We start from the raw sequence: 22,404 nt of genomic DNA, 5'->3' as shown, positions 1-22,404 counted from the left end.
AATGTAAGAGGTAGCTAATACTTCTTGATATTTTAGGCTATTGATTTTGCCTTCCACCTTGCAAATGTTTCGCACACCTATACTGAATATAATCCCAGACCATGATCTTACCATCACCAAATTTAACGGTTTTCTGGATCCATATGGGCTCCAGTAGGTCTCCTGCAGTATTTGTGGCGGCTGTGGTTTAATTCAACTGAAGATTCATCAGAGAAATCCACCTTCTGCCACTTTTCCTGTGTCCATCTGTTTATCAGGCTGTAGGACTTGGCAAATGCCACATGGTTTTTTAATTGCCTTTTGTTTAGTGCTGGCTTCTGGGCACTGATTCGACCATGGAGGCCATTTCGAGACAGAATCCTACAAACTGTTCTAGTTGACACAGGGACTTGAGGTGACCAGGCCTTTTGGAGCTCTACTGCAGTGGAAGAGGGGCTGGCTTTGGATTTTCTAACCAACAAACGTTCCTCCTGAGCAGTTGTATTGCGGGGTCTGCCTGGGCTTGTCAAAAACATCTCCAGTCTCTTCAAATCTTTTTTTAATTCTTTGTACTTGACGCTGAGACACATTAAAGGTGCCAGCCCCCTCTGCAGTGGATCTGGTCTTCAGCCTCTTGATAATCAAGGCTTTGGTCGCAGGGTGGATTTTTAGCATGTTGTCAGAGGTCAAGTTGCAGTTCAACTTAAGGTCTGGGGTGATTAGTTTCTTTTTATACACACCCACTAATTAACCAATCATTTAGTGAGCACAGGTGAGGATGTAAACTAGATTGGATGCATTATATGACAAGGCGACAAAACTTTTGTCTTGCCAAAATCTGACCTTTCTGTGTTCATTAAATGATCAATATTTCAGCTTTGCAGCAACTTTATTTTCATAACCTAAACCAAATTTGGGAGGGTTTATCTGTATCTGTGTAGTATCACAGGGCGTCAAAGGGTTCACAGATGCTGCAATTACTATTGCTCACTGAGGGTTGGATTGAATTGGTGAGATTACCTCATCAATAATTTCTGTCTGGACATGGCTCACTTCATATATATGTGGGTCCCAGAGATGATATGGAAATGCCATAAATGTTCCTATTGGTGAAACCCCTTTAGTAGGGACACTATGAATAGAATAACTACTCTGATATGTTTACCTTCCCAAAATCTCTTTTGGCTCATATTTCTCATAAAACTCTTGAGACGTCTGCCAGTCAGGTAATTCGTCTTCACGAGTCATCGTTCTTTATTATATTCCTTGGAAACCTGCAATTCAATAAGGCCACATTTTAGAAACCCCTCCACTAAAAAGTAACTGTGCTTAAAGGAGCTTTACTTGATGGTATTTATAAATGGCACTTTATTGTACAATAGCATAAAAATGATTCTTCTATATATTGTGATCCGGTATTGATCTCTTGACACGTCTCGTTCTGATGTTCAATTCATCATTTCCTTGACTATTCAGAAATATACATTCTGTATGACCGAAAGAATGGAGACTTGACCATCCTGGCTATATGAGCAAACTGTTGCCACAAAGTTGGAAGCAAACAATTGTCTAAAATGCTACAGCGTTAACATTAAATGTAAACATCTTCTCTGATTTAAACATTTATATTACTCTAAAGGCCCCTTTACACACTGAGACTTTCTAGCGATCCCACCAGCAATCCCAACCTGGCTGGGATCGCTACAAAGTCTCTGGTGAGTCGCTGGTGAGCTGTCAAACAGGCAGACCTGGCCAACAACGCAACAGCGATCCGGACCTGCAGAACGACCTAGCTAGTCATTGGGGACGTTGTAAAGCAGCTTTTTGAAAGGGAAGTCGCTAACGAAGTCGCTGTAAAGTCCCCTTTACACACTGAGACTTTCTAGCGATCATGCTGCACAGCGGGAAACAAAGGACCAAAGAATGGTCCTGAACGATTTGTAGCGATCAGCAACTTCACAGCAGGGGCCAGGTCGCTGATGTGTTTCACACACTGCAATGTCGCTGGGGAGGTCGCTATTACGTCACAAAACCGGTGACGTTACAGCGATGTCGTTTGCGATGTTGCAATATGTAAAGCCACCTTTAGGCCCTGTGCGCACTTCCCGGTTTTTCCCGCGGATTTCCTGCGGATTTGCTGCATGTTTCGCTGCAGAAAATGTTCATAACATCTCTGCAGTGATTCACCAGCAAATTCTACGTAAAAAAAAATGCTGTGCGCACTAGGCGGATTTTGACAGCTGCATGTTTTGCTGCGGGATTCCCGCAGCAAAAACAATTGCATGTCAATTCTTTCCGCAGGTAGCTGCGGGATTTCCCTCCATTGACTGTAATGTAATCGTGAAATCCTGCAGGGAATAACGAAGGCAGCAAATTGTGTGCGGTTCATTGCGTTTTCCTGCGTTATTCCCTGCGGTATTCCGCGTTTTCGGGATATAATGTTCATCACTGCCCTGCGTTTTGCAGGGAAGTGATGTCATTATGACCGGAAGAGGAAGCGGAGCAGAGAGTAAACACACACAGATCACACTCACACACAGATACAGACATATATAATACACATAGAAATCAAACGTAGATATAAAAATACAAAAAAGAAACCGCTGGCGCCGCCGTATTTTTACCGTCCAGCCGAGGTAAACACACAGCGCTAGCACGGTATTCTCAGGCTGGGGAGGGCGAGGGCCAGGGTTAATGCCCCCCCCTCCCACAGCCGAGAATATCAGCCCACAGCTGTCCCGGGACTGTTGCATCCATTATGCGACAGTCCCGGAGTGTCCCCGGCTCTTCCAGATTGCCGTGATGCGGTGACAATCCAGGTAATAAGGAGTTAAATGGCAGCGGATTGCTGCCATTTAAGTCCAGGCTTAATCATGGCAGCGTCTATGAGACAGCTTTCATGATTAACCCATAAGTAAAGTGAATAAACACATACACCGAAAAATCCTTTATTTTAAATAAAACAGAAAAAAGCCCCCTCTTTCACCTGTTTATTAACCCCTCCCAACACACAGCTCCGGCGTAATCCACGCAGGTCCCACGACGCTTGCATCCAGCCGTGTCTGACACACTGTACTGAATGCAGCCTCGTAACGAGCCTGCAGAGGTAATTACAGGTCATTTCTCATGGTCGGTAATGCGAACACACTACCGCTTTCGAGAACTGCAGTGTGTCCTCACAGGGACTCTATCTATTGATTGATCTGTCCTCTATTTATTGATTATCTATCCCTCTATCTATCTATCTATCTATCTATCTACAGTGCCTACAAGTAGTATTCAACCCCCTGCAGATTTAGCAGGTTTGATAAGATGCAAATAAGTTAGAGCCTGCAAACTTCAAACAAGAGCAGGATTTATTAACAGATGCATAAATCTTACAAACCAACAAGTTATGTTGCTCAGTTAAATGTTAATACATTTTCAACATAAAAGTGTGGGTCAATTATTATTCAACCCCTAGGTTTAATATTTTGTGGAATAACCCTTGTTTGCAATTACAGCTAATAATCGTCTTTTATAAGACCTCATCAGGCCGGCACAGGTCTCTGGAGTTATCTTGGCCCACTCCTCCATGCAGATCTTCTCCAAGTTATCTAGTTTCTTTGGGTGTCTCATGTGGACTTTAATCTTGAGCTCCTTCCACAAGTTTTCAACTGGGTTAAGGTCAGGAGACTGACTAGGCCACTACAACACCTTGATTTTTTCCCTCTTGAACCAGGCCTTGGTTTTCTTGGCTGTGTGATTTGGGTCGTTGTCTTGTTGGAAGATGAAATGACGACCCATCTTAAGATCCTTGATGGAGGAGCGGAGGTTCTTGGCCAAAATCTCCAGGTAGGCCGTGCTATCCATCTGCCCATGGATGCGGACCAGATGGCCAGGCCCCTTGGCTGAGAAACAGCACCACAGCATGATGCTGCCACCACAATGCTTGACTGTAGGGATGGTATTCTTGGGGTTGTATGCAGTGCCATCCAGTCTCCAAACGTCACGTGTGTGGTTGGCACCAAAGATCTCGATCTTGGTCTCATCAGACCAGAGAACCTTGAACCAGTCTGTCTCAGAGTCCTCCAAGTGATCATGAGCAAACTGTAGACGAGCCTTGACATGACGCTTTGAAAGTAAAGGTACCTTACGGGGTCGTCTGGAACGGAGACCATTGCGGTGGAGTACGTTACTTATGGTATTGACTGAAACCAATGTCCCCACTGCCATGAGATCTTCCCGGAGATCCTTCCTTGTTGTCCTTGGGTTAGCCTTGACTCTTCGGACAAGCCTGGCCTCGGCACGGGTGGAAACTTTCAAAGGCTGTCCAGGCCGTGGAAGGCTAACAGTAGTTCCATAAGCCTTCCACTTCCGGATGATGCTCCCAACAGTGGAGACAGGTAGGCCCAACTCCTTGGAAAGGGTTTTGTACCCCTTGCCAGCCTTGTGACCCTCCACGATCTTGTCTCTGATGGCCTTGGAATGCTCCTTTGTCTTTCCCATTTTGACCAAGTATGAGTGCTGTTCACAAGTTTGGGGAGGGTCTTAATTAGTCAGAAAAGGCTGGAAAAAGAGATAATTAATCCAAACATGTGAAGCTCATTGTTCTTTGTGCCTGAAATACTTCTTAATACTTTAGGGGAACCAAACAGAATTCTTGTGGTTTGACGGGTTGAATAATAAATGACCCTCTGAATAAACTTTTCACAATTTTAAAAAAAAATTAAAAAAAGAACTAAAATTCTTTTTTACTGCAGTGCATTTCACACTTCCAGGCTGATCTACAGTCCAAATGTCACAATGCCAAGTTAATTCCGAATGTGTAAACCTGCTAAATCTGCAGGGGGTTGAATACTACTTGTAGGCACTGTATCTATCCATCCATCTATCTATCTATTATCTATCTATCTATCCATTATCTATGTATCTATCTATCTATCTCTCTATCTCTCTCAGAAGGAAATTACCTTTTTTTTTTTCCATGTGCTTTATTGCATTGAATGCATTAAAACACATGTACCAACCAGTGAAAAAACAGCACCAAAACCGCAACAAAACGCAACAAAACGCATGTGGAGTTCAGTGCGTCTTTTTTGCGTTTTTTTCCGCGGGTGCGGAAATCTTTCAGAGCCTGCGGAATTTTCTTAAGAAAATTCCATTTTCTAGTGCGCACAGGGCCTTAGTTAGAAATAAGGAACCTAGTCCGTCTGGGTAAAGCCCTTACCAGTATTCCTCCTTTACTACATTTTCCAATAAGTACTTGATATTCGGTTCAGCACTGTTATTTTTTTTTTCTTTCAAATATGGGCAAATAAATGTGAGCAACATCTCAATAAATTTGCCTTATGACAGGTACAGGACATAAAACAGAAGGGATTGAAATGGGAGCAGGGTTCTCATATATACTGTACAGGCTGTATTTCACACCTTTACGCCTGTGTCACCGTAAATTCCCCAAAGACCCTTCTCGCCTATGTAACATTCCCCCTATCAATAATCATTAGACAAGCTGGATGGCCTATAATATTTGTAATGAAATGCAGCTAATTTTTAGACTTTGCTGAGTTGTTTTAGAAAAATGTGCTGGGCAAACCCCATAACCTCTTCTCAATATGGCTATTTTTTTTGGGGCGGTGGTTCTTAGTTACAGTGTTCCCTATATGGTAGAAATTACCCGGCAGTGTGATTCTCGGGGTCAGTATGATTATGAAGTTACCAAACATTCATAGGTTTTTTTTAAGTGGTAAAGACAAATTTGGAAATTTGGGGAAAAAGCTTTTGCATGTGTCATCATAATCTGAGACCCATAACTTTTTCAATTTTTGGTTGATGGAGCTGTGTGAGGGCTTATTTTTATGAACCCATAGACAAGATTATTGATACAATTTTGTGATAGATACAATGGTTTCATCACCTCTTATTGCATTTTTTGCAGTGTTGCTGCGGCTGAAAATCTGTAATTCTGGCGTTTAGATATTTTTTCCATTACACCATTTACCAATCATGTTAATTAATATATATTTTTTTATAGATTGGACTTTTACAGACGTAGCGATAACAAATATGTGGGTTTTTTACTTCTTTATTTTTAATGAGGAAAAAAGTGGGTGATTTGAAATTTTATAATTTTCTTCATACAAAAACAAAAACTTTTAAAAACATTTTTTTTTTCAATTTTCACTGTATTCATTAGGGTTCTTCAACCTGCAATCACCAAATTGATTAGAAAAAGATTCCAGGCAAAAAAGTGCAATTCCACAATTGTTTTTTTATTTTTACTATTTACCATGTTCATGTAGAACCCCTGCGGTACCAGGTGCCACAAATGTAACCAGTGGAAACCCAAACCCCGGAATATCCATGCCGGCCAGTACACCAGCACCTTCTGGCCACATACACAACCCCAACACCAGACTGGGAGACTACCTAGCAACAGGTAAAAGGGAAGGACACTGACTAAATAGTCACTACCCAATCTGTAGGGAGAGACCCAGCGAGGGGGAGGTGCCAGTGGTCTGTTGGGAAGTTGACGGGAGGAAGTAGTCAGTTGAGTAGTGAGTTTAGTGAAGTAGAGTGAAGGAAGGAGTTGTGGAGTACGGAACCAGGACTCCAGGCACCGTGGGTTACTTTTGGAAGTGTAAGACTTCAGGAACTGCAGGACGCCTGTGGAAGTCTGGAACCAAGGCTCACAGGACTCAGCACAAGGCGGGGTGCTCTGCCGGGCGAGAAGATCTCCAGGGTCCATCGCCAACCCAAAGAGTCTGAAGCACGAGCAGCAAAGAGGGGACCGGGGACTGAACCCCTTAAATAGTCCAGGCTGCCTGCAGTAGGACCAAGACTGAAGAGAAGGGACTCCTAAGTGGCTCCAGGCCACGGGAGTCCAACCACAACAAGTGTGCATGGAGGACAGCCAGCCCAGGTCACAGCTGGCACGGAGAACAAGGGGAGCGGGAACATACGGAACCGGCACCAGCGGTCCAAGTACCAAAAGTAAAAGCAAGGCAAGTTGAAACTGCAATACTGGTGTGGACTGTTTTATTATCGCCCCGTGCATCCACACAGATGGATCCCCACTACCATCCCCATCATTCACTGCTGGGGCCTGTCCCTGCTTGCAGAGGGCTCAAATGTGTCGCCCAGGGAATGGGGTACTCGGTCCCGGGCGGTTTACTAATGAGGAATGTCACTTGTCTAGTCCCATGCCCTGAGTGCTTTTTTAATGGGGAGTATTTTACAGGGGAGATTAAAGTCATTTGTGTGACGCCTCCTGCGGGTTGCGGTTAAGATGGTGGAACCGCCGCTGCTGAGTTGATTATCTCAAGGGCTGATAGTAATGGCAGCTGTGGTGGTAGGCCCTCCGCAGGTAGGGCTAAGCCCGGTTGATGTATGATGGAGTAATAAGGGAGGCCACACTGTGGGTTGTAATTAACACCTTCACGACCATGGACGGATATATCCGTCATGGAGCGTGTCCCGTTAAGCCCCGCCCCCTGTCGCGGGCAGGCGGCGGTCGGCACACATAGCTGTTTTCAACAGCTGACATGTGTGCCTGCCATTAACCCCTTAAATCTTGCTGCCAAAGTCTGGCAGCAAGATCTAAATGCGCGCGGCCATATTTTTTACTTACCGCCGACCCCACCGGAAGTCACGTGCGTTATCATGTGACTATCGGTGGTTGCCATCGTAGCACAGGGTCATGTGATGACGCCTGCTGCTATGATGTTTCACTTTTGTTTTCCCTCAGCCGAGAGCAGAGGGAAAAACAAAGTGACTGAATCTGCTGTTTACAGTTGTATAGCTGTGATCAGCAGATAGATAATAGCGATCGGATTGCTGATCGCTATAGCCCCCTAGGGGGACTAGTAAAATAAAAAAAAAAGTAAAAAAAAAGTTTTAAAAAATAAAAAAAAACACCTAAAAGTTAAAATCACCCCCCTTTCCCCCCATTGAAAATTAAAGGGTTAAAAAATAAATAAATATACACATATATGGTATCGCCGCATTCAGAAATGCCCGATCTATCAAAATATAAAATCAATTAATCTGATTGGTAAACGGCGTAGTGGCAAAAAAATTCCAAACGCCAAAATTACGTTTTTTGGTCGCCGCAAGTTTTACGCAAAATGCAATAACAGGCGATCAAAACGTATCATCTGCGCAAAAATGGTACCATTATAAACGTCAGCTCGAGACGCAAAAAATAAGCCATCACTGAGCCATAGATCTCAAAAAATAAGAACGCTACGTGTTTCGGAAAATGGCGCAAAACGTGCGCCACTTTTATTGGACAAACTTGTGAATTTTTTTTAACCCCTTAGATACAAGTAAACCTATACATGTTTGGTGTCTACAAACTCGCACCGACCTCAGGCATCATACCCACACATCAGTTTTACCATATAGTGAACACCGTGAATAAAACATCCCAAAAACTATTGTGCCATCACACTTTTTTTGCAATTTTTCCGCATTTGGAATTTTTTTGCTGTTTTCAAGTACACTATATGGTAAAACTTATGGATTCATTTAAAAGTACAACTTGTCCCGCAAAAAACAAGCCCTCATATGGCAAGATTGATGGAAAAATAAAAAAGTTACGGCTCTCGGAAGAAGGGGAGCAAAAAACAAAAATGCAAAAACGGAAAGTGCCCCGGGACTGAAGGGGTTAACAGTCTCTACTCATATTTGACCCTCGGACGGCTGGTTGAGGTCCCTGTTGTTCCAGTGCCAGTTGATGACTCGGTTACTCTGTCCCCGACACCCTCAGTGTGGTTGGGTCCCCGTAGCGTGGAGCAGTTTGGGGCCCGACTGTCCCTTTTTGTAGTAGTCTCCTTGTCCATACGGCGGGCAGTGTGGACCCTGTAGGGCTGGTCTGTGTCCCAAACCCTGATCCTTGCTTTAATGCTTGTGCGCCCGGATCTGTGGGTCAGTGAGGTCCATGAAGGTCCCCTCACTTTGCAGATATTTTCCAGACCATATGAAACTGGCGTCTGACCTAGGGCCCTGTGCCCCATCGGTGCTCTGGTCCCAGAGGTACCCGGGTGCACCTGCCCTGGCGACCACTCTCCTGTGCCCCCAGGTCACCGTTACACGACCCAGCTCTAGGCACGTCTTTCCACTTTCACTCACTACTCTAGACTCTGCTTGACTAACTGCTGCCCCCTCCCACCAGGCTGTCTAGTCCCCTGGTCTGACTCCGTCCTCTAGGTAGCCATCCCCTTGTGTCCGACAAGCCAATTACCCCTGGTGTGGAGTGGAAACTGGGATTTTGGTGGGTGTGGGTGTTGCTGGCACTGGTGTTCCAGGTCCCAGGGGGTAGGCAATGCATCCTGATGAGGATGCAGTTCCTAGTAATGCCCTGAGTGGTTCAGGAGCGCTACACAAACACCTAAGCTGCACCATTCCATCAGCCCCAGCAGGACCCTGCAGCGGCGGCCCCAATAACCTGTCTGCACACCGCAAGTGGCGTAGTCGACAAACTTTTTTATTTTATTTTCTTTTATTTTTACCCCTTTTCTTTTTTATTCAGACCGACCCCCAGGGCCACGGAACCGGGCATTGGCTGCGACCATGACTCCCCCTGTGTACCCCACAGCCCGTGGGGCATCACATTAACTATATGGTTAAACTGGCCTGGCAATTCCCCAGGTCAGTATGAGTTCATAGATACCAAACATGTATACTTTCTTTGTTTGTTTTTTTATTTAAATATTAAAAAAAGAACAAACAGAAATTTGTAAAAAAAATAAAAATAAAAAAATAAGTAAATGGCATTTTTGTCATCACCATTTTCGATGAACCATAATGTTGTCATTTTTCGGGATCTGGTGCTGTGTGACAGCTTATTTTTTGTGTCCTGAGCTGTTGATTTTACAAATACCCCTTTGGGGTGCGTGCAATCTTTTGATTGCCTTTTTTTGCAATGTTGTGCTGGCCAAAAAAACGAGATTTTGGCATTTTTATTTTTTCCTTCATTATACTGTTTACCGATCAGATTAATTAATTTTATATCCCAATAAATCGGACATTTCTAAACGCGTTGATACCAAATACGTGATTTTTTTTTATTGTTTTATATTCAATGGGTCAAAAGGGAAGTGATTTGAACTTTTATAGGGGTTTTTTAATTTTTTTATACTTTTAAAAACTTTTTTTGCACTTTTTTACTAGTCCCCTTAGGGGACTTGAAGCTGCGATATTCCAATTGCTTCCACTGTACAGAGCAGAGCACAGCACCACTCTGTACAGAGCAGGGCACAGCACCACTCTGTACAGTGGAAATGATCATCTCCTAGGTACAACAGCTCGCAGCCAACGTTCATAGGAAGTTCGTCATCACAGAAACAGGGGTCATCAGCTAACTCCTAGCTTTCATAACAACCCATTACATCACAGGGCCGCTGATGAGAGCAGCGAATGATGCACTCCCTGTCGGCACAGGTTACAGCCCAATGTCAGAGATTGACAGTGGGATTTAACGAGTTATCAGTGGTGGGAAGATCTCCAATGTTAGAGGCACATGTCGGCTGATCAGATCACTGTGAAGGGATTAAACATTATTTTTCTATAAAACTGTACATTGCTAGCTATTCACTATGAATCTGCTATGGTATTACCATAAAAAGTGGGATTATTACTCTAAGGCTCCTTAAAGAATGACATTAAGGGGACTCTGTCAGCGGACAATGACTATTCAGACTAAGTACAGACCCCTGGCATGAACCCTTAGTGGGGCCAAAGATTTAAGTGCACCTGCCACCTAATTATTTTCCATCTATCTCCACTCCCCACCACCTCTTCTTTGATTGACAGCTCTGGCTTTATAGAGACAGAGAAAGTCAAAGGTAGATGGAAAACAAGTAGGTAGAAAAGTTCACTTAAGGGGACTCTTTTAGCACAGAATAACTGTTCAAACCAAGTCCAGGCACTTGAGCATCATGGTGGGGCTAAACACTTAAGTGCAGCTTCCCACCTGCTTGTTTTCCCTCAATCTCCACCCTCCCATCCTCTTCTCTGATTGACAGCTCTGACTTCAAAGGGCCAGAGAAAGGCGTAGATAGATCGAAAACAAGCAGGTGGGAAGGAGCACTGAAATGTTTGGCCCCGCCATGATGCACGAGCGCCTGTACTTGGTTACAACAGTCATTCTGTGTTGACAGTCCCTTTAAATGTTGACATTTCAGTCATATCATCACCAAAAATGTGTCAAAGAGATGTATGTATAAGGATGAGCAGAAAAGGGTAAATATATGCTTCGTTTGGTATCTGTGTCTGTGACTTTCAAGTCAAGTCCATAATATCATCTTACCTTTTTCTTTACCACAGCATTATTGGGAAACGATCCCTGAGGACCCTTCCTGTAAGGTTACCGCCTGTAAATATATATTGTGAAATCCCACAGACCTTAGTACATTCTCTTTTCCATATTCTGCTCTTGATAGATGACTAAGCTGGATATGTCTGCAGCTCGTTTTAGCTGTTACATAAGCCGTTTCCTAGAAGGATGTTACATCATTTATGTTCTGAATAGCAGAATATAAGGAGGGGAAGAGGAGGCAAGAGACCGGCAGCATCTTCTATTACATTTCATTATGCCTCGTTGAAGTAAATAATGAAAATCCCTAACAGAAATTTAAGTGAATTCCGATTGGTTGTCATGAGCAGATACTTCAGTTTTTCTATGCACCAGGCTAAAACATCCTCACTAGTGATGTGCGAGTGTGCTCGCCACTGCTCGATACGTGATTGAGAATCAGGGTGCTCGGGTATGCCTGTTACTCATTCGATAATTATCGCAGGTTCTTATTCTCCTTGCATGTTTTGCGGCTGTTAGACAGCTCAACGCTACACTCAACGAGACCAGAGGCTGATGAGCATTGTCATCACTGCACAGTGCCTGTGAATAGCTGTACTTTACTGATTTTCACATTCACTGGAGCTGTATTCGAGGAATGTGGACTACAACGTAACTTCTTGGGAACATTTTTGATAATAAATTGGTGAACCATGGCTAGTGTGATGGAGTCTTTATTCAAATAAATTATTTTTTCCTCTGTGTGTTTGTTTTTATTACTGGGTTAGTAATGGGGGTGTATGATAGACACTTTTACATTACTAACTCCTAGGCTTGTTGCCCAGTGACACTACACAGCTGACATCAACCCAAAAAAATATTACCCTGATTGTCACCATACCTGGGCAATTGGGAAGAGTCGGGCAAAGTGCCATAACTAGCACATCTAATGTGATGCACCAATTCTGGGATGGCTGCGGGCTGGTATTTTTAGCCTGGAAAGGCTAAATAACCATGGGCCTTCTCAGCCTGATAATATCAGCCCCCAGAAGTCTGCTTTACCATGGCTGGTTATCAAAATAGGAGGGGACCCCACAATTTTAACAGTGAGAGATAGACTATCCAAAATAAAATCCAGATAATACATTGTATATATTTTATAAATTTATTTGCATTCTGCAGAGAGAATTAAGGATTTGATTCCCTACCAACCATTAGGAGTTCTGGCTCCTACAGACACTTAGACGTTCCTAATCAACTCGTTACCTGCATTAAAGACAATTGTCTTAAATTGTAACCTGTATAAAAGACTCCTGTCCACAGACTCAATCAATCAGTCAGACTCTAACCTCTACAACCTGGGGAAGACAAAAGAGATTTCTAAGGATGTCAGGGACAAGATCATAGACCTGCACAAGGCTGGAATGGGCTACAAAACCATAAGTAAGATGCTGGGTGAGGAGACAACTGTTGGTACAATAGTAAGAAAATGGAAGAAATACAAAATGAGTGTCAATCGACATCGATCTGGCGCTCCATGTAAAATCTCACCTCGTGGGGTATCCAGGATCATGAGGAAAGTGAGAGATCAGCCTAAAACTATACTGGAGGGGACATGTTAATGATCTCAATGCAGCTGGGACCCCTGTCACCAAGAAAACCATTGGTAATACATTACGTCATAATGGATTAAAATCCTGCAGTGCCCACAAAGTCTCACTGCTCAAGAAGGCCCATGTGCAGCCCGTATGAAGTTTGCCTATGAACACCTGGATGATTCTGAGAGTGACTGGGAGAAGGTGCTGTGGTCAGAGGAGACAAAATTGAGCTCTTTGGCATTAATTCAACTCATCGTGTTTGGAGGAAGAGAAATTCTGCCTATGACCCAAAGAACACTGTCCCCACTATCAAGCATGGAGGTGGAAACATTATGTTTTGGGGGTGTTTCTCTGCTAAGGGCACCGGACTACTTCACCGCATCAATGGGACAATGGATGAAGCCATGTACCATAAAATCCTGAGTGACAACCTCCTTCCCTCCGACAGGACACTAAAAATGGGTCTTCCAGCAAGACAATAATCCAAAACATACAGCCAAGGCAACAAAGGAGTGGCTCAAAAAGAAGCATGTAAGTCTAAAGGGACCAGATAAAAAATGTTGTTGGAAGGGATGGGGGGGCTAGGAGTGAGCGCAGTGTACTCACCAAGGCTCCATGTCATGGCAGCAAGCTGCTTCCAGGTCACACATTCACTTCTGGCGCTGCGTGCATATAAGTCCACATTGTGGTCTGGGGGTAAGACCCCTAGATGGAGGTGGGGATTGCAGAGGGGGCGAAGCATGATTATAGTGGACAGGAGGAAACATCACAGGTGCAGAGATCTACTCATCCTGAGCCTCCGGGTTCATGAATCATGAACCCGGAGGCTCAGGATGAGTAGATCTCTGCGCCCGCTCACACAGAGGAGTGCTGCACATCTAATCATAAACCGGGAAGGACAAGAGGAAAGAGGAAACATTGCGGGTGCAGAAATCTGCTCATCCTGAGCTACCTGGTTCATGATTCATGAACCAGGAGGCTCAGGATGAGCAGATCTCTGCGCCCACTCACGGAGGAGTGCTGCACATCTATTCATGAATCGGTAGGCTCAGGATGAGCAGAGCTGTTCATCCGGAGCATCCTGCTTCATGAGACATGCAGCACTCCTCAAGGGGACCCCCATGCATGATTATAGCGGACAGAAACATCACGGATGAAGAGATCTGTTCATCCTGAGCCTTCTGGTTCATGAATAGAGGTACAAAAGACCAAAAGGATATAGTATCAGGGGTATCAACTATTAAACCAAACAAAAAAACCTCCTAATAAAAATGTATACTTTATTTCTATATCAATTAAAAAGGTTATATTCATCCAACCAGAGACACACAATGTGCATAAAGTGTTAGATACACCGGATGGAAAGTGTAAGGGTGATTGTATCTAGGGGCTGTGCAGATCAATGGTAAATAAACCTAATAGATTCAGATGCTGGACCCTAGGGAATATGACTCACCCTTAATTGGTCCATACCTAGCAATGGGGCTTTAAGCACCCTAAATTTCTTGGTGCCCCCATTCAACGGCAGCTGCCCCTATTGTATCCCTTACTAACTTGAAAATAACCATCACCAAATTTACCAGAATAAAGTACTAAGTGCAAAACCACATATACACATACAACAGACACAAATTAGTAGAGCGGTTGCTACCTAAAAGCGTCAACTGCAATAAATATTTACACTAGGTGACACCTTAAGCTGGGTTCACACATAGCGACAGCAACAACAACGTCGCTGTTACGTCACCATTTTCTGTGACGCAACAGCGACCTTGTAAGTCGCTGTTATGATCGCTGCTTAGCTGTCAAACACAGCAGACGCAGCAGCGATCATAACGACACGCGTCACTCTGCTACATGTGCAGAGAGCAGGGAGACGCGCACACTGCTTAGCGCTGGCTCCCTGCACTCCTAGCTACAGTACACATCGGGTTAATTACCGCTGGATCCAGCGGTGGCCGCGGGTAACCTCAGTGTCAGCTCAGCTGATCGCGCTACTCACCTCATTTGTTGCGTGGAGCTGACAGGAGCGGCGGTGTATTCTGCAGCTCCTGTCACCTGCATGTAGCAGAGCTGGAAGCGACGCTGGAGGGCCGTGGATTACGCCGGACATGGAGGGCTTTGTCGGGGTTAATAAATTGGTGATGAGGGACTTTGTTAGTGTTTTTTATTTCTAATAAATGATTTTTCGGGTGTGTGTGTTTTTTAAATGTCACTTACAGATTAATCATGGAAGGAATCTCGGGGAGACGCCTGACATGATTAATCTAGGACTTATTGGCAGCTATGGGCTGCCAATAACTCCTTATTACCCCGATTTGCCAACGCACCAGGGCAAATCGGGAAGAGCCGGGTACAGTCCCAGAACTGTTGCATATAATGTATGCGGCAATTCTGGGCGGCTGCTGACTGATATTGTTAGGCTGGGGGGCTCCCCATAACGTGGGGCTCCCCATCCTGAGAATACCAGCCTTCAGCCGTATGGCTTTATCTGGCTGGTGTTAAAATGGGGGGGGACCGCACGCCGTTTTTTTAAATTATTTATTTATTTATTTTACTGCACAGTATAGACACGCCCACCGGCTGCTGTGATTGGGTGCAGTGAGACAGCTGTCACTCAGCGTGGTGGGCGTGTGTGACTGCAACCAATCACAGGCGCCGGTGGGCGGGTAAAGCAGGGAATACGAGATTGATTAACGAGCGGCCGGCTTTTTCAAAATAGTAAAAATCACCTAAGTTTTTATAACAGCCGTGAAGAGCCACGCCGGAGATCGGGGAACGGTAAGTATGAGAGAGGGGGGGAACTGACCGACAGACAGCTAGAGGGACAGATAAGACTGAGAGACCGACCGACAGACATAGAGACCGTCCGACGGACTGAGGGAGAGAACGAAACAGAAAAAGAAAAAAGACCGACATCACATGAAAAAAACACAAAACATACAGGGAGCAAACAGAGATGCGTCTGTGTCACTCGGACGTGCGCACAGACCCATTGACTTTCATTGGGTCCGTGCTGCGTGTTGCGTGCAGAAAACGGACATGCTGCTGTGCAAAACGCACACAGGTACGGATCACGGACACGGACAAACGGACATGCATCAAAAACGCACGTGGAGCTTTTATCATACAATAACATTGGTGCACGTTTGGCCGTGTCTTCAGTATACACGGAAACGGACCAAACACGCACGTGTTTCACGGATGTGTGTTTCAGCCCTAAGGGATAAAGTACCATACTGCATTATTCCAAGGATAACATGTCCCCAGAAACATCCCTAGAAAGAGGCATGAATCATATCAGATGACTATAGATAGGTGGGTGAGAAAAAGGAATACACCCATTGAATACTTTACGGTTTGTTGGTAGCGCCTCCAGGCCTACTGTTGAGCCATGCATGTCAGCAAAGAATGACAATTCATATGTCAGCAACGCTCAGTTTTGTCTTTGACCTCGCCCTTTTCCCAACGCGTTTCCCCCCATTTGTGCCTGGGGTTCATCAATACACAGTGGGGTATATCATGTAGATCACAGGAGCTCATAGCCAGGTGTCACAGACATCTGGCTATGAGCTCCTGTGATCTACATGCTATACCCCACAACTATTTGGAAGAGACGACGGGGATGTGACTTTCTCCCCTGTTGTCAGCTTTGATCCCCCTGATGAACCCTAGGCACAAATGGGGGGAAACGCGTTGGGAGAAAGGCGAGGTCAAAGACACAACTGAGCGTTGCAGACATATGCAGACATATGAATTGTCATTCTTTGCTGACATGCATGGCTCGACAGTAGGCCTGGAGGCGCTACCAACAAATCGTAAAGTACTCAATGGGTGTATTCCTTTTTCTCACCCACCTACTAATTTGTGTCTGTTGTATGTGTATATGTGGTTTTGCACTTAGTACTTTATTCTGGTAAATTTGGTGATGGTTATTTTCAAGTTAGTAAGGGATACAATAGGGGCAGCCGCCGTGGAATGGGGGCACCAAGAAAGTTAGGGTGCTTAAAGCCCCATTGCTAGGCAGTGACCAATTAAGGGTGAGTCATATCCCCTAGGGTCCAGCATCTGAATCTATTAGGTTTACTTACCATTGCTCTGCACAGCCCCTAGATACAATTACCCTTACACTTTCCATCCAGTGTATGTAACACTCTATGCACATTGTGTGTCTCTGGTTGTATGAATATAACCTTTTTAATTGATATAGAAATAAAGTATACATTTTTATTAGTTTTTTTTTGTTTGGTTTAATCATGAATAGAGGTGCAGCACTAATGGTGACAGTGCCGGCTGGGGTGTGCAGGCTGCACATCCTGACCCCCAGCCAGCACTCTGTGTTAAGGGCTGGCAGGGTGTGGGGCACGGCCCCTTACTTTAAGCCAGAGAGTGCTTCAGGTCACCAGAGATAATACCGTGGGAACCTGGGTATGACCTCCAGTGAACTGAGTGACGTCACTGCTGTCAGCCGGGTCCTACTTGTCAGTGTTTTTCGGAGCCTAGAGAGATAGGGCATGTTTTCGGTCTCTCCACTCGGATGTAGCAGAGCCAGGACCGCCGTGGGACCTCGTGTGGATTACATTGGCCCTGCAGGGATGTTTTTTGGGGTTAATAAAGTGGTGAAAGAGGGTGTTTTTTTGTATTTTATTCCAAATATAGGATTTTTCTCAGTGTTTGTGTATTTCTTTTTACTTATAGGATTAATGATGGGGGGGTCTATGACCTTCCCATTACTAATTTTGGGCTTGACGACAGTTGTGTGCTGTTATTAACCCATCATTACCCCGATTGCCACCGCATCAGGGCAATCGGGTAGAGCTGGGTAAAGCGCCGAGCTTGTCGTATCAAATGCATGCGACAAGCTCAGGCAGCTACAGGTTGCTATTTTTAGGCTAGGAGGACTAAAGCTGTTGGGTTTTATCACGGCTGGGTATCAAAATTGTGAAAGACCGCATGCCGTTTTTTTAAATTATTTATTTAAATAGTTAAAAAAAGCCACATGTGATTCCTCTTGCTTTGATACACAGCCAAAATAAGCGCATGGATGGGCGCTGCACTCTGTAGCCATATGATTTATCTGTACTGGGTATCATAATATGGGGGGATTCTACGCCAATTCTTCTATTTATTACATTTTATGCCATGATACTGACCCGCAGACAGCGCCTTTTATTCGTTGCAGGCAGACGCTGTCACACAGGCTGGGGGCACATCTGACTGCAACCAATCACAGATGCCAGGATGGCCGGTGGGCGGGGAGAGCAGTGCATATGTATGAGCAATGATAAGCAGCCCAGGAAGTGAAGGTGAGGCCGAGATAGAGCATCGTACAGCCGCGACAGATCCTCGGTAAGTATGAAGAGCTGGATTCATTCTTATTTTCTTCATTCTTGCTTTATTTTTTTAATTTCTTCAGTTCCGGATTAAACACCTGGCACCCAGGTATCTTTGAAACCGAGAGGATCCGAACTATTACAGTCCGGGTCTGCTCATCACTACTCATGACGTGCGCAAACCTCATCATCAACTACAAAAAACGTCTGACTGCTGTGCTTGCCAACAAGGGTTTTGCTACCAATTATTAAGTCTGGTTTGCCAGAGGGATCAAATACTTATTTCTCTCTGCAAAATGCAAATACATTTTTATAATTTATACAATGTGATTTTCTGGATTTTATTTTGGATATTCTATCTCTTACTGTAAAAAATTAACCTACCCTTAAATTATAGACTGTTCATGTCTTTGTCAGTGGGCAAACGTACAAAATCAGAAAAGGATCAAATACTTATTTCACCCACTGCATACAGGTCATAAAGAGCCCTAATGCCAAGTGACCCAGAATGCCCCCTCACCACACTAACGCAGCCTCTCCCCTTAAAGGGATATCCTTGAGTTATCCCCCTATCCATTCGACAGGAGTTAACGTCCCAATCGCTGTGGGTCAGACTGCTGGGACCCCACTATTCCCAAAAACTGGAGCTCTCGAAAATCCTGTGTGAATGGAGTGGTCGATCATGAGCGCTGCTGCTCCAGTCATTCTAAATGGGAGTGCCGGAGATGGGATGTGCTTGGCTCATCTTTGGCAGTCCTATAAGAATGATTGGAGCAGTAGTGCACATGATTGACCACCACCACTACATTCTCTGGTTCTTGAGATTGGTGGGGTTCCCAGTAATTGGATCCATATCAATAGGAAAGTTTCAAACTTCAGAAAACCCCTTTAATGTTCGGCAGAGCATATGTGGCATTTTGCATATTAATACTCGAGGGAAGAAAATATCTGTAATTCGGTGCCATATGCCATTGTATGAAATTGGAGCCTTCTGGAGGCACAGCATGTCCCACAGACTGCTTATAGGTGCAGTATTAAGGCTCTGAGGTTGTATGAAATCCAAAATTATGGGCATCTGCATCATCCTTTAATCTAAACTATGAAACAATGAAAATATAAATGATCTTGTAATATGTCCTTTTTTCGGTCTTATTGCTGTTCTCATCTCACATTTTAGTTCTACAATAAATGGTTATATCAAAAACAAGATGTCAGATTAATACAATTGTACTGAATGCAAACAACAAAAAAAACAAATAATAAAACTCTTTTACTGAAGGTTATTTCTTCACGGAACATTTAGCTAAAAATGATGAGGACAACTAATGCAGACAGTCTATTTTATGGGAGAAAGGGAACAGAATGGCAGATTCGTGAGCACAGAGATTACAGGCTTTGACTAAATCCTGATCGTATAAGGATACGGCTTCATCTATGTTTTCAGATAAATCCCCTCTTACCGTTACTGAAGTGGGGCCCTCCAGGACACCCCCGAGAACGCTCCCAGCCTCCAGCATGCACATACAGAGCTAATAGTCTGAGCTTGTGTTCTGAACACTGCAGATCTAAGCAAGTGGCTTGCCAAAAATACATTGCTATTCATCCTGGAATAAGCCCAGCACTCCCAAGCCCCAGCGTGTGCTGCTGCTGAACCGCCTATGTGCCCGTCATGTAGTCAGAGCAACATGTGTGACCTAGGCTAAGGTGAGCGGCAATGCAGACTAGAAAACACTCCAAAACATGCTGTACCTGTCTGCCATTACAGGCTATGCTAGCTGCTGCATTGCAGGACTTGCCAGGCTGTGAAAGAAGGAAATCTCTGCTACTTACCAAAAAATGCACATGAAGACTGAATGCCGGGAGAGACACAGATGAATTTAAAGCCCAGGGAAAAGTAAATAAGTAAGGAGTGGCGCTACCTAAGTGTCAGTATACAGGTAATAATCCTTGTATTGTGTACAGGCCGCACAGAGAAATTCAGAAGGCCAGGCTTTTTATTCTCCATTGTTTCTTATGAATTGTAACCTACATTTAGTTTGGGTTAACACATCCGTGTGCGCAACGGTCTACCCACGGACAACACACTGACCAATGTTTTACAGAAGGGAACAGGCAGCTCCTGCGGTTCGGAGAAGAATATGGAGCTGAATGCGGTCCCAGTCACACTGAAAATGTCAATAATTTCTACAGTCATCTGATCCTGGCCTTATTAAGACAAATATCTTCATTTCTAGAATTGACATTGGTCTAGGGAACAACGTAAAAGAATATTAGGGATTTGTATAATCAATAGTTCCCCAACAGATAATTAACAATAAACCTTTACTCAGATGATAAGGCAAACCGCAGTGCAGCCAGGGCAATCCCAAATGCTTTTGGAAGCCTAAGTTCTAGTGATGAGCGAGCACTGCCATCACTACTTGCTCGGTACTCGTAATGAGAATTTTGGCGATTGACCGGGCTCAACTCATTAACCAAGTAGTTTCACACTTGCATTGAACGGTATCTGTTGCATTGCGTTGTGTAACAGATGCAACGGATGTGTTGCATATAGTGGCACAACGGATGCAACGAATGCTGCAAAACAACGCAATTCGTTTTGATTTTTTTTTAAATTTTTTTTACAGTTTTACCAGCGGCAGACTATTGTGAACGATCAGCTGATCGCTCCCTGCAGCCAGCCGCCGGGTGATCAGCTGATCGCTCCCAGTAGCCGGCAGCCGGGTGATCAGCTGATCGCTCCCTGCAGCCGACCGCCGGTGATCAGCTGAGCGCTGTCACTTGCCGGCCGCCGGGTGATCAGCTGATCGCTCCCTGCAGCCAGCCGCCGAGTGATCAGCTGATCACTCCCAGTAGCCGGCCGCCGGGTGATCAGCTGATCGCTCCCTGCAGCCGACCGCCGGGTGATCAGCTGAGCGCTGTCACTTGCCGGCTGCCGGGTGATCAGCTGATCGCTCCCTGCAGCCGACCGCCGGGTGATCAGCTGAGCGCTGTCACTTGCCGGCGGCCGGGCATGCCAGCGGGCCGGCGCCCGGGCATGCTGGCGGCCGGTCGTTCAGCTGAGCGCTGTCGCTTGTCGACGGCCGGGCGCTCAGCTGAACGTTCGGCCACCGCGAGCCAAAATATAAAGTTTGATTTAAAAAAAAAAAAAAAAGAGAGCATGCGCAGTGAGATCCAGAGGATTCCGCTGCTCAAAACAACGTTACATGCTGCGTTCCTCCCGCTGGGCGGAAGCAACGGAGCGTCGCCCAGCGGAAGCAACGCAGGTCCTTTTAGTACAATCCGTCACCCATACAAGTCTATGGGAAACAGCGGAATCCGTTAACGGATTCCGCTGTTTTCCAAAAGGGCGGATTGTAACGGAAGGAAATAAACGCAAGTGTGAAAGTACCCTTATAGAGAACTCGATCGTCATCAGGAAAATGCTCGAATTCCCCATAGACTTCCACTGTACTCAATTAACAAGCATCAAAATTCCTGTTTCGAGTACAGAGCACCCGAGCATCGTAGGGCTCACTCATCACTACTAATCTCCCATTAGAAAACATTAAAACTGCAAATGAGAAGCAAACAATAGACTGTGTGGAATACCCACAGCCTGTTTGGCTGTTGTGACCTGCTGCAAACGTGATACATAGGCAGACATCAGCTTCTGCAGCATTTCTGAGAAATCTTAGGTCATCCCTCATGGGCAATGGTCCCAAGTTCACTAATATTATTGAGCTTGTGTTTTAACAGCCTCTTTCTAATCCCACTGGAGATTTTCTATGGGGATCAATTCAGGTGACTTTGGCTTTTAGTACAGAATCTTACAAAACGTCTTTTGACACTAAGCCTTAATGGACTTTGAGGAGTAAGGCCCTGTGCGCACTTGCCGTTTTTTGCCGCGGATTTCCTGCGGTTTTGCTGCATGTTTCAATGCATGTTATGTTCATAACATCTCTGCAGTGATTCACCAGCAAAACCTATGGGAAAAAAAAAATGCTGTGCGCACTATGCGGATTTTGACAGCTGCATGATTTGCTGCGAGATTCCCACAGCAAAAACAATTGCATGCCACTTCTTTTCCGCACTTGGGATTTCACTCCATTGACTGCCATGTAATCGTGAAATCCCGCAGGGAATAACGCAGGCAGCTAATTCTGTGCGGTTCATGGCGTTTTCCTGCGTTATTCCCTGCGGTATTTTGCGGTTTACCTGCAGTAATTTTCATCGT

General features: G+C 44.8%; 1 protein-coding gene across 2 annotated transcripts in view; it reads right to left on the bottom strand.

The window, feature by feature from the left end:
* Positions 1-19,783, bottom strand: part of PHKG1 (phosphorylase kinase catalytic subunit gamma 1) — a 74,785-nt gene extending 55,002 nt beyond the window's left edge. Inside the window, exons 1-2 of one of the 2 annotated variants that reach the window (XM_075336323.1) lie at positions 19,649-19,783; positions 1,145-1,253 (exon numbers count right to left, since the gene is read on the bottom strand). In XM_075336323.1, coding sequence (XP_075192438.1) covers positions 1,145-1,227 — 83 coding nt within the window. In that variant the 5' untranslated portion in view covers positions 1,228-1,253; positions 19,649-19,783. Of the gene's footprint in view, positions 1-1,144; positions 1,254-11,272; positions 11,494-19,648 lie in introns of those variants that run through there. The other variant, XM_075336324.1, reaches the window with a different exon arrangement.
* Between the last annotated feature and the right edge of the window lie 2,621 nt (positions 19,784-22,404).

This window comes from Anomaloglossus baeobatrachus, chromosome 2 (genome assembly GCF_048569485.1).
Source record: "Anomaloglossus baeobatrachus isolate aAnoBae1 chromosome 2, aAnoBae1.hap1, whole genome shotgun sequence".
Taxonomy (NCBI): Eukaryota; Metazoa; Chordata; class Amphibia; order Anura; family Aromobatidae; genus Anomaloglossus; species Anomaloglossus baeobatrachus.
The sequence above is the reverse complement of the archived record's forward strand: the minus strand, read 5'-3'. Positions and strand labels throughout refer to the sequence as shown.